This window comes from Lemur catta, chromosome 14, assembly GCF_020740605.2.
Source record: "Lemur catta isolate mLemCat1 chromosome 14, mLemCat1.pri, whole genome shotgun sequence".
Classification (NCBI taxonomy): Eukaryota; Metazoa; Chordata; class Mammalia; order Primates; family Lemuridae; genus Lemur; species Lemur catta.
This window is the reverse complement of record NC_059141.1, coordinates 26,069,648-26,083,134: the sequence shown is the minus strand read 5'-3', so window position 1 is coordinate 26,083,134 and position 13,487 is coordinate 26,069,648. Positions and strand designations below refer to the sequence as shown.

General features: G+C 38.2%; 1 protein-coding gene across 3 annotated transcripts in view; it reads right to left on the bottom strand.

Moving 5' to 3' along the window:
- The window catches only part of ARHGAP19 (Rho GTPase activating protein 19), a 66,920-nt gene that overhangs the window by 40,616 nt on the left and 12,817 nt on the right, over positions 1-13,487 (bottom strand). For all 3 annotated transcript variants that reach the window (XM_045568736.1, XM_045568737.1, XM_045568735.1), the window contains exons 2-5: positions 7,371-7,636; positions 6,069-6,149; positions 4,259-4,468; positions 466-692 (exon numbers count right to left, since the gene is read on the bottom strand). In XM_045568736.1, the coding sequence (XP_045424692.1) occupies positions 466-692; positions 4,259-4,468; positions 6,069-6,149; positions 7,371-7,636 (784 nt within the window). The remainder of the gene's footprint in view (positions 1-465; positions 693-4,258; positions 4,469-6,068; positions 6,150-7,370; positions 7,637-13,487) is intronic.

Genomic DNA, 13,487 nt, shown 5'->3' with positions numbered 1-13,487 from the left:
TACATCTACAGGAAACAGAAAAGTTAGGACAAGATAGCTATAAGTGACATCTCAGCCACAAGCTTGGTGACATTATCCCGTAAGATCATACAACTCTATTCTAAATTTATACCATTCCACCTTCAGAAATTAATTTGATTTCCCAAGAAAGCCTTCCTGTTAAAAAAGATTTCTGACCAATCGAAATGGGTATTCTAGTTTATTTAGTGGCTATAATTTCCCACTAAGAATTTCCACTAATAAGTTGCCATGCAGGTTTATCAGAGACTGATTTGTAAGTGAGGTTAACTGGAATTGGCCCCCTCAGGTTTGATTACTTTTGAATGAACTAATAAAGTAAGTTCCTAATCTCATAAAGCTGAAGACTAGACCTTGGACCCTTGATAACCTCACCAAGGAACAGCCACGGGATGAGGCCCAGCCCAAGAAAACCAAGCAATCTTTACTCTTCCCCTCAACACTCACATTTTTTGGCCACAGGACATGGGGTGCAAACATAAGGGCAAGGTTATAGGCAGACATCTTATTCTTATCTTGTTTCTTTGCTGTCTGGTACAAGAGGTCAAGCAATAACTTCAGCAAGTTACGATTAGGAGGAGGGAGAATGAGGAAGAGCAACTGGAGAGCCTCGATTTGCCGCTCCTTATCTGGTATATTGGTCTTGTTTCCTTTATCATCAAACCGCGTCAAATCTTGAGGACAAAAGAGAATTTACAAAGGAGGGAAAAAATATCAGCAAGAAAAATCAATGCTATTACTATTATCCTCCCCTCAACTCTCACCAAAGAAAGAAGGAAAAAAGAATCAGGCATAAACAAAATTCAAAGATTATGGCAAAATATAATAACATAATGCCAATAAAATTCAACAATAAAAAGACAAAAACCCAATTAGAAATGTGGAAAGAATTTAAATAGACATTCCTTCAAACAAGTGGCCAACAAGCATTTGTATGCTCAGTATCATTAGCTATCAAGAAAACATAAATGAAAACCACAGTGAGATACCACTTCACAACCATGAGGAAGGCTATAACTTCAAAAAGACTGACAATAACAAATGTTGACAAGGATGCAGAGAAATTACAAGGGAGGTCCCTATCCAGGCACTATAAAATAGGATGCAGACCCTAGCCAATCTCTCTCTCTTTGCCCTTCCTTTTACCTGCCCTGCTGCAACAATGGGTCCAGTTGTCATCCATGGCATATGTATCATGCTCTGTAAACTTAAATCTTGCTCTTGCCCTATACTCCTATCTTTCTCTCCTCAATAAACCTCATTTTTGTGCTTGCCTTAAAAAAAAAAAAAAAAAAAGGATGCAGAGAAAATTAAACTCTCCTACATTGCTGGTAGGAATGTAAAATGGTATCACCACTTTGGAAAACATTTTGGCAGCTCCTCAAAAAGTTAAAATTACCATTTGACCCAGCAATTCTATTCCTAGGTATATGCCCAAGAGAAATATTAATAAAAATATGTCTACACATGCCTTTGATAATGCCACCCTCTCTACTTTTCCCCACTCAGATATTTTGTGGATAAAATAAAAATGAGACTGAATTATTCCCTTATAACAGGATGCTTCCAGGCAGCTCCTCATGGAGTCAGAATCCTTGTTTCTCCCCTAACAGGCTATACAGGTTTTCAAGAAAAGCAGTCCCCTGGATAATCAGAATTTCAAAAGACACTGATAATCATTTGGTTATAATTCATATAGACCTAAAAATAATTACAGTATGTTATTTACCCTCAGTTAATTTCATGTTTACGGAAGGCAGGTAATATTTCTAGAAAATGTTCCTTGTTAATATGAAACTGAAAACAAAAATTCTTTCCAGTTATCAGCAAGGTCTATCAAATACTACAATTGTGCCACACCTCAATATGTTCTCAAAGAACAGTGAATTACAGGGCAGTGGAGGGGAGGATTTCAAATGAATGAACTCAATGAGAAAGCAAACAAAACAAACATTCTTCATGCTAACACTTATAAAAAGAATTATCAATATTTTCTGAAACTTTTTCAGAGCCCTAACAGCTTTACTTCTCCTCAAAATAACTATAAAATTTTATAACATTCTAATAATATTTGTATCATCTAGATTGCTATTCAAAGTGCTAAAAAAAATCTAATCTTATTAGAGTTTAAAAATTCAAAATTAGTTTTTTTAAAGTAGTAAAAATTATTCAAAAGAAAAAACCTTATATTTATCTTCCTTAAAATTAGGATAAAGAGGAAAAGAAATACTCAAGGGCAGAAAAGTAAGTAAATGCAGTATGGATTTTGATACTGTTTGCACTTAGAGCCTATAGCAGCATAACAGCTGTATAATTTAAGAGGCCGGGCGCGGTGGCTCACACCTATAATCCTAGCACTCTGGGAGGCCGAGGCGGATGGATTGCTTGAGCTCAGGAGTTCGAGACCAGCCTGAGCAAGACCCTGTCTCTACTAAAAATAGAAAGAAATTATATGGACACCTAAAAATATATATAGAAAAAAAAAAATTAGCCGGGCATGGTGGCACATGCCCGTAGTCCCAGCTACTCGGGAGGCTGAGGCAGAAGGATTGCTTGAGCCCAGCAGTTTGAGATTGCTGTGAGCCAGGCTGACACCATGACATTCTAATCCGGCCAACAGAGAGAGATTCTGTCTAAAAAAAAAAAAAAAGAATGAATTCCTGCCACACAGGCATAAAGAAGAATGAAGAAAGCATTTATGAGCTGAAAATGGAACATTCTCCAAGATGCATTAATTGAAAAAAGCAAACCACAGAACCATGAGTATAATACCCTACCATTACATAACAAGAGAAGAAAAGGAATATATGTCAGTATTTGTTTGTAAGTGTACAAAATATCTCAGGAAGGGCACATTAGAGATCACTAGCACTGGCTGTCTCTGGGAAGAATAACTGCGTGCTAGGGAACAGAGGTAGGAGAGAAGCTTTTCACAGTATATTCTTTGAACCTTTTGAAATTTGAACCATGTGAATGTATTACCTATTCAGAAAACAAATAATACTATTTTTAAAAAATGTTCCAAGAGTACAGATGACCTCAACTGAGGCATAGAAATATTCGATAAAAGCCCCAAACCAAGGCAAACATACCAAACCTGTAACTATCTGAGATATCTGAATCAATGAATGAAAACCACACATTTATTGAGCAACTAAAATGTTCAATGCACTATGCTAGGATCCATCAGAGATACAAAAATAAATAAAACCCAGACCATATCTTATTATCAGCACCTTATCTTAATAAGAATCTTGAAGCAGGTGGCAGCTTCGGGCATGGTCAGTCACAGAATAGCAATGATTGGGGTTTCTGATGGCACATGCCTGGGCTGTTCCCTGGCCTGATCCTTGGGTGTTGAGGAAGGATGGGGACTTGAGAGCCCAGACACCTTGATCCTGAGGGAGGAGGAAGCTGGGGACCCAAGGAAGGGGAGACTAGAGGCCCGAACCTTTGGGTCTGAGGGAGGAGGGGCTGGAAACTGCAGGGTCTAGCTAGGAACAGGGACTCCTGGATCCGGAGTCACTGGCCTCCCAGGGATGACAGGTTTGGGGTTCAGGAGTTTATGAGGCTATTTATGGGACTGGAACCAGGCCTTGCCCCCAGGTGAGTGTTCTGGGTCCCAAGGTGGAGCTTGGAATAGAGATGGAGAGGGAAGAGACTTGAGAAAGCCCTAGACTGATGTATCCTTTCCTCATCCCTAAAAGGGAAGTCAGAGGCAGGGTGCTGTTTGTAAAAGGAGCCCAGAGTGGGAGGAGACTTGAGAGTCATGTAAGACAAAGAGAAAAACATAGATACTAACAGAGAAATAAAAATAATACAATAATAAGAGCACTCTTGTATTGAGTTTACTGTGGCCTGGGCTCTGTGCTAAACATTTTACATAATTATCTCATGTCTTCTTCATCACAACTCTAAGAGATATTATCATCATCATCCCCATTTTATAAGAGAGAAGATTGAGGCCCAGTGAGGGAGAATCAAGATACAGATGTAAAGAGAAAGGAGAGACACAAAACAAAACCAAAAAAAAAATCTTATTTATCAAGAAAGCCATTAGATTAAGTCAAACTTAACTGGCCAGCTTAACTTTTGAGCAAACAGAGAAGCCCAGCAATATCATGAAATCTTAACCAACATTAGAAGTATTTCTGTGGGTTACAAACAACAGAAAATTCCAAATGATTTTACTAAACTGAAAGAAATGTATTTACATCTCTGTCTTTTTTCCTATACTCACCAGCAATTTTGAGGTGTGCATTGAAATGTTTGTGTGTCAGCAGAGGCTCCGGCAACTCTCCTAGAAACATCTTCAGCAAAGTGGCAACATCATTTGAGTGAAACTCCCCTGATTCCAAGTCAATGTCAGCTCCATTGTTGAGAGCATCCCTTAAAATCTGCTGTCGGACACTATTCCCTGGTACTCTAAACAAACCCTCTACTCGCAAGTCTGCTCAGCATGGAAGAAAATGGAGGAAAAGCAAAAAGGAAGCAAAAAGAGAAATTATGATTAAAATATGTAGTCCATAAAATATGTAGTCCAAAAGCTACTTTACACTTAAAAGACCCTTTACAAAGCCCTTTAGGTAGGTTTTTGCCTTTTTTACCAGAGTAAGTTAGAACCTACTGGCCCCCTTAGGAGACATACCTGAACATCCCTGAGCACCTGGAGATCTCCCAACTAAAAAGATGGTCCTCCCAGGAGTCATTCAACCTCCTGAGGTACACATGGAGACTCTAAATTTAACCTAATCAATGGTTTAGAGAGGCTGAGTTCATCCGTGGAGGTTTGTTGCACCTGTCAACTATTTTTGCAGCCCAGAATGAATCTAGAGTCTCTGTACTGCTTCAAGAATTAGAACTCTAATGTGTCAAATCACCTTTCAGTCTAAGAGATTTCAGAAACTTAGGGTCATCCAAACTAAACTATTCTTCCCTCCCAACTAGATTCTAAGCTCATCTAAAGGGATTAAAAAAAGTGAGACAGGCTGGTCCGAAGGTAGCGAGTTATCTCAATTGATTGTTCACAGTTAGTTATAGATCGAACTCCTTGTTCTACTCTTTCCCCTTTTTCACTACTGCACTTGATTAGTCTTAAAAAATTAAAAAATGGAAAAAGGCAGGACATATAGTTTTGGTTTGATCTGGAAGAAGTGTGAGTATTCATGTTTTCAGCTTAGGTACATATTCATCTTTGTACAACTCCTTATTCAGGAGTCCAAGTTCAAATGCCTACAGGGCCAGGTAATAGTAAAAAAATGAATGAGAACCATAACAAACTGGGAACTGGAGAGCCACACCTGTGTCCCAGCTGATCGTATCCAAGTGGCAACTGAGCCCAAGGATACTAAATCTTCCTATCATGCAAAGAAGCTGAAAACCTGTACTTTCCCCATTTTAAAACACTGATAACTTATTTTATTTTTAATGGAATCCTTTGCTGACCAAACAAAACATAAATGCAGATGACTCAAGCCCTTAGGCTGCCAGACTGCAAACTCTGCTCCAGCTCCTAGCACAATGTTCCACACGAGATAAGCCATAAGTAAGTGTTTGGGTTGAACTTATCAAGAAAATATTTTGAATTTATCAAGGCATCACATAAGGCCATATATTTCACATATACTCAGCTACACCAAGCACTCAGAACAATGATATAACTGGTATAACTAGTAAAAAATGAAATGATTAACAGTGTGTTTTAATCACAAAATTCTGGAGATGAAAAGTATTATACTCCCTTGAATAAATGTAACAATTCTTTAGGGACAACATATTTTTCCAGAAGAAATGTCTCTCTAAATTAAGAGGTAAATGTGATTCATAGACATTATCTAACTTATATATATATCTTTGAGAGTATAAAGCAAACCAATACATAAGATGAAGCTTAAAAGGAAATATATTTTAAAACATGCCACCTGATTTATCCAGATTAGTTCCTTTACTGATGGTTAACTGGCACCTACTAACTCAAGGCAGTTAGCTCTCAATAGAAAACTGACAATTCTTCATTAAACAAAGAACAATACAATTTCTAATAGTCTTACTCTTGTGCAGATACTCGATCAGTTGGTATATCTGGGCAATGCCTTCCTCTGTCAGTGGGGATCCAAAAACCACTTCTTTTTCTGAAAAACCATATGATAGGATATGGCTACATTTCATACAAATAGTACAAAATCATCATACTTAAAAACAAGCATCCTATTTTATAATTCAGCAAATGTTTTTACAAGGTCAGTAAACAAAAACCTTAGAATTGGAAATGCACCAGAAAATGCAATCAGAACTATCAATCAACTCCCTCCAAGTTCAATATTAGACCGTAGGTTCTTAAAGACAAAGACCATCTTCTTACCTAAGTAACAATATCTAGCATGATGGTATATAATTTAAAAACAAACAGAAAACAGAATTTAAGAGCCGAGATTGGCAAAGCATGATAGATTATCCACTGGAGTTGGTACACGATCAGATCTGTTATAATGTTTAAACATTTTTTCTACATTAATGACTTCCTTATATTTAATAAAGTAAAATAAAACTTTTTATGATAATATCTTATCAAAAGCAATGCTACAATTTCTTTATTTTATGGGAAGATTTTTTGGGGGGGGGGGTGATTCATAGATATCTAACTTATCAAAGCATTCCATGGAATGAAAACATTTCAGAACTACCCCAAAAAAAAAATTCAAGCTTTCTTTACTGTACTCTCCAGCTATGTAACTTTTGGGGAGGGGTTGGTTTTTTCTTTGTTTTTTTAGACAGGATCACCCTCTGATGCCCCAGCTAGAATGCAGTGGCCTCATCATAGCTCACTGCAGCCTCCAACTCCTGGGCTCAAGCAATCCCCCTGCCTCGGCCTGAGTAGCTAGGACTACAGGTGTGCACCACCACACCCAGCTAATTTTTTCATTTTTTGTAGAGATGGGGTCTTGCTATTGCCCAGGCTGATCTCAAGCTCCTGGGCTCAAACAATCCTCCTGTCTCAGTTTCCCAAAGTGCTAGGATTACAAGTGTGAGCCACCTTGCCCGGCCAACTTTGTTTTTTAAATATTATTTTAGTGTATTAATAGGACATGGAAATCCAAGACACTCCTGATAACCTAAATTAATCACATCATCACTCAGGGACTGAATATATTTGCTTTAGCTTAATTATTTCTGTATCTAGACAGTTTTATCATTTTTATTACTATTACTTAAGGTTTTACTGCTTATGAAAGTAAGAAAAATGGCAAAAAATGCTTTAAGTTAATAGCAACTCTTCAGGGAATGTGACGTTGTTAAGGACAGGCCCAGGGAACACTTGAGACCTGCCCACCCTTCACAGACACATCTCCTACCCTTTCGTTTGAGAGACATTAGAGATCGGAAGAATCCTGATGCTGGGCCAGTCCCACCAGGCAACTTAAGGTCCACTTCCCCCATCAGCTGAGCCAACTCAGTTCCAGGTAAATCAATAAGCCTTGTGATATTGCTGACCACCAATTCGGTGAACACATCAGGTTTCTCATGTCGGAGTTTCTCCACAAAAAAGTCAGGATTGAAGATAATGGGCTGACCTCGAAGGGAAGAATCATTGCAGATAACAAAACTGCAGATGGCATCACTGAAAAAAATGAAAGAGTCTTTGAGGGGATCATTTTTGTATGTGTTTCTTATGCGCTATTCATTGGGTTCTCTGGTTCCTGGTCCACACAGAGGCAAAGGATCCTTATAATCAGCTCCCTTTAATTGAGCCAGCTGTCCTTGAATTCTGTTCCTCATAACCAAAAAGCCTTCACAGAATGGATGGCACTTACAGGTACATAACGCAGATATTAATTCAGCTTTGCTCAGGTCCACAAATAGGTTTTATTTCAAAAATCCTTCAATTCTGGATGCTTCTGACTCATCCATCATCTAAATCCAACCTTTGCTCAGACAGCTTCTTCTCTATACGGCCCCTGATCTTAGCTGGTTTTCCATTCCTAAATTACATTGGCTATACTCCTGGCAAAGCTCCTCTGAGTCTCAGAAATATTTTCTACCCTGTTCTTTGTTTCCCAATGCCTAACTACTACCCTGCTCTTTGTTCCCCAATGCTACCACTTTTTACTTCTATTATATTATTACATTTAAGAACTGTTTTTGTTCCTTCTCCACTCCCACTGCTTCACTCGACCAGGAAAAAAAAGAAAAAAAAAAAGAAAAATGAGGCTGGGCGCGGTGGCTCACGCCTATAATCCTAGCACTCTGGGAGGCTGAGGCAGGTGGATTGTTTGAGCTCACAAGTTCCAGACTAGCCTGAGCAAGAGCGAGACTCTGTGTCTACTAAAAAATAAAAAAGAAATTAGCTGGACAACTAAAAATATGTAGAAAAAATTAGCCAGGCATGGTAGTGCATGCCTGTAGTCCCAGCTACTCGGGAGGCTGAGGCAGCAGGATTGCTTGAGCCCAGGAGTTTGAGGTTACTGTGAGCTAGGCTGATGCCATGGCACTCTAGCCCGGGCAACAGAGTGAGACTCTGTCTCAAAACAAAAGAAAAATGAAAAAAAGGGGAAAAAGAGAACTGTATTATTCCATCTTACAGCAGATATATCATTGTTTATATCCATTATCAGTTAACTCTACTGGCTCGTTCTAATAATTATTATATATAGTATTATATAACCAATGAGTAGACATAAGCCAGAAAGGACAAGCTATCACATCTCAGTCAGGCAAAGCTGAAATTCACCCGACTCATACAAACATTTCCACGACAAAAAGCAATCACAACTTAGAAGTTGCCCATTGCACCCTAGGTTCCAGGAAAAAAGACAGACACCTCTAAATATTAAATACAACTAATCTACAATGCACTTTGCTAACACTACCTGGATAAATTTTAATAATAGTATAATGAAAACAAGGCATGGGTGAACTTCAAAGTTCATCTCTACTTCCTTGAAAAATTATTACATAATTTTAATCAATGGCCCAAATCTTCAGTTGGTAGTTACTGGATTCTTTTTCTCTAAAATGATAACATATTAAAAATCACATAAAATAAAAACTATGAATGAAGTGGTCTCAAGCCAGAAAGTGTCTACAGAGAGATCTAAAGGCCGGGCACGTTGGTTCACACCTATAATTCCAGCACTTTGCGAAGCCAAGGCAGCAGGACTGCTTGAGGCGAGGAGTTTGAGAGAAGCCTAAGCAACATAGCAAGACCCTGTCTCTACAAAAACATTTTTTAAAAAAATTAGCTGAGCATGGTGGCATGCACCTGTCATACCAGCTACTCATGAGACTGAGGCAGAAGGATTGTTTGAGATAGCAGTTGGAGGCTGCAATGATCTATGATCACACCATTGTACTACAGCCTAGGCAGGAGAGCAAGACCCTGTCGCTAAAAAAAAAAGAAAGAAAAAGAAAGAAAGAAAGAGAATTTAAAATGCTTTTCTCCTCAACTTTTTTATACACTAGGATAGGTTATGGATAGGTTATTTTTCCTGTGTAAACTTAAAGATGCCAATGATTATAAATCAATTAGAATCAGAAGCAACTTCATCATAAGCCATTGACAAGAGCCTCTTTTTTTTTTTAATGTCAGCTTATTTCAGTCAAGAAATAAGTCAATAGGCCGGGTGCAGTGGCTCACGCCTGTAATCCTAGCACTCTGGGAGGCTGAGGCAGGAGGATCGTTCGAGGTCAGGAGTTCGAGACCAGCCTGAGCAAGAGCGAGACCCCATCTCTACTAAAAATAGAAAGAAATGATCTGGACAGCTAAAAATATATATACAGAAAAAAATTAGCTGGACATGGTGGCACATGCCTGTAGTCCCAGCTACTCAGGAGGTTGAGGCAGAAAGACTGCTTAAGCCCAGGAGTTTGAGGTTGCTGTGAGCTAGGCTGACGCCACGGCACTCTAGCATGGGCAACAGAGTGAGACTCTGTCTCAAAAAAAAAAAAAAACAAGAAATAAGTCAATATGAACTACTGTTTATAATCACTGCCAATGAGAAATTATCACTCTGTCCTGAAAAATATTTAGGGGATTTAAAAAAAATTACCACTGTACTAATAGGGACAGAAAAATCATAAAATGTGTTAGCACCAAAAGAATCATATAGTTTATTGAGTCTAAACTGATCACTTTATGGAATTCACATCCCTTTTAATTCTGAATAACTGATTTCAGATCAAATTAGTTCTGACATATAAATTTATATGAGTAGCATCCATTATATTCCTGAAGTAGAAATACCTACATGCACTAAAACCTACAGACTTTTATTTTATGAATGTCCGAGACCAAGACTCAGTTAAGATTTCTAAAACTTTTATCATAGTTGACCCTTCAGCACTAAACTGGATAAAATACTATACACTAGTGAGAAAGGTACTAGAAGCACAAACCCTCTAGGTATACTGTTTCTCAACAAAATCCCTCCTACCTAGCCATCCCCCCACAAAGTGCTCCCTCCTAAACAACCTGAACAGGTAGAAGAATAAACAGGTTCAAGGCTACCCCTAGCTATTTATAAGGAATACAAGAAAAAAAATACCACAGAAGTCCTAACACACAAGCAACATGTAAACAATCGCACTTTCTTTTCCCCTCTGCTTTTTCCTCCCCTTCCTTCTTATGTTCATCCACTGTTGTTAACTTCTTTAAGCTAGGTTTTCCCCCTCTCTTCCTCACTTTTTCTGAATAGACCATCTGGTAAGACAATATCTAAGAGATAGAAATGGTTAAAAAAAAAAAAGAAGTAAAATGGAATATGAGAGATGGAAAAGACAGAGTGGGTTATTTTCTTTAAGTTATTCTTATATCACAAAGCCCACTAATCCCTCTCCAAAGAATACACAATACCACAATATAAAGCTAAGAATATCAAGGAACATGTTTAAGAACTTAAGAAATTTCTAGGACTAAAGAAAAAAAATTCTATATTTAAACAAAAACAACTAACTGCTCTACAATATTTTAAAACAAACTCTTAAGTTTGCTTGAGTTCAAAAATAATAATAAATTTCTTACATAAGTGCTGAAAGCTTCTGATGAGGCATTGGTAAATCGAAGAGACAGGAAAAAAGCTTTCTCCTTGTTTGTGGTGACAAAGGAACTCTCCTTTCCCTGCCCCAGCACAGCCTACACAAATTCCAGACATGTTAGAGGACACAGGGCACATTATGGGGCTTGAAAAGCAGTACTTAGGACTCTGAGCACTCATCTGCAAGCAGGAACAAAACAGAAATAAAAAACTGGACCAGTTAATTGTACTTGCCAATGCGTACATGAAGCTCAACAGCAAACTCCCACCACCACTCAAAGTTATACTAGACAAAATAATCACATAATATAAGAACATAAGGACAAGTAGTTTTACAGTATGGGGGGAGGTGTGATCCCTACCTCACACCAAAAACAAAAAAATAAATTCCAGGTAGAATAAAGATCTGAATATGAGTTTCCACAGGGTTGCCTCGGCAAACAGGAAACCCAGCCAGCACCCACTAGGATGGATGGTCATAGTGGGAGCTGAGGGCAGAAAGGAAGAGGCAGAGGCAGGGACCACAATGGGAAGATCTCACAGCACCCCTAGGCTTCCCAGGTGCCCCCTCAACAGGCATCTGGGCAAAAAACAAAAAGATCTAAATATGAAAAGTAAAACTTTAGAAAATAGTATAGAAGAATAAATTAATGAGGCAGAGGAAGGATTTCTTAAGACATAAAAAGCACAATTCACAAAGAAAAGGTTGATAAATTTAACTATATTAAAATTAAATTTTTCTGAATAAATGACAAACAAAGTTTTATAAAAATAAAGTCACAATGCCTCTAAAGAAGGAAACTGAATGAAACAGGAATAGCAGTCGGAGAGAAACTTTTCACTGTATGCTCTTTTGTATTTTCTGGATTTTTTATTCATGTGAATATACTATCCATTCATAATAAATAAACAAACAAATAAATCTAAAACATTAAAAGTAATAATAGGCTGGGTGGGGTGGCTCACACCTGTAATCCTAGCACTCTGGGAAGCCAAGGTGGGAAGATCAATTGAGGCCAGGAGTTCATGACCAGTCTGATCAAAAGCAAGACCGTGTCTCTACAAAAATTAGAAATATTAGCTGGGCAGGCATGGTGGCATGTCCCAGTAGTCCCAGCTACTCGAAAGGTTGAGGCAGGAAGATCACTTAAGCCCAGGAGTCTGAGGTTGCAGTGAGCCATGATGATGCCACTGTACTCTAGCCCAGGCAACAGAGTGAGTCTCAAAAAAAAAAAAAAAAAAAAAAAAAGGAGGAAAAATGGACATGAGATCTCAACAAAATCTCATAGAAAAAGATAGCCAAATGGCCAATATACTCATGCTAAAAAACACTCAAGGTGGGTGTGCCTGTAGTCCCAGTTACTAGGGCGGCGGAGATAGAGGGATCAGTTGAGCACAGGATCTCAATATCAGCGTGAGTAACATAGCAAAACCCCACCTCTAAAAAATAAATTAAAAAAAAAAAGCTCAATATTGTAAGACATCAGAAAAATGCAAATTAAAACAACATATTGCCAGCCTGGTGGGCCACGCCTATAATCCTAGCACTCTGGGAGGCTGAGGCAGGAGGATCACTTGAGGTCAGGAGTTTGAGACCAACCTCAGCAACAGCGAGACCCCATCTCTACTAAAAATAGAAAGAAATTAGCCAGACAACTAAAAATAGAAAAAATTAGCCAGGCATGGTGGCACATGCCTGTAGTCCCAGCTACTCAGAGGCTGAGGCAGAAGGATTGCTTGAGCCCAGGAGGAGTTTGAGGTTGCTGTGAGCTAGGCTGATGCCATAGCACTCTAGCCCAGGCAACAGAGTGAGACTCTGTACCTAAAAAAAAAAAAAAAGTCCAGCAGAAAAGTTTTTTTAATTGTGTTATTTACAAAGCAATATCATATAATAACAAATATGGACAGACTCTAGCTATATGCACCATTATAGATGAATCTCAGAAATAATGAGCAAAGAAGACATACACACACACCAAGAGACAACTACATCCTATATAATGATATTTATATAAAATTTTAAAAACAAACAAAACTAATGTTTAGAGATAATTGCTTAAATGGCCAAACTGTAAAGAGCCAAGCACGGTGGTGTGTCCCTATAGTCCCAGCTACTCAAGCTCAGGAGGCTGAGGCAGGACGATTGCTTGAGCCCAGGAGTCCAAATCCAAAAAGAAAAACACAACAACAACAACAACAAAAACACCAAAAACTGTAAAGAGAAGCAATGATATATTAATATTTACCATAAAATTCAGCATAATGGTTATATTTTGTGGGTAGTGATTAAGAAGAGTAGGCATAAATGCACAAGAGGAGTTTCTAGGGTGTTAGTAATGTTCTTGTGATAAATCACTAAGCTATAGGAAAAGGAGAGAGAGAACTGAAGTAAATATGGCAAAATGTTAAGATTTGCTAAAGCTTATGATGATGGCAAGA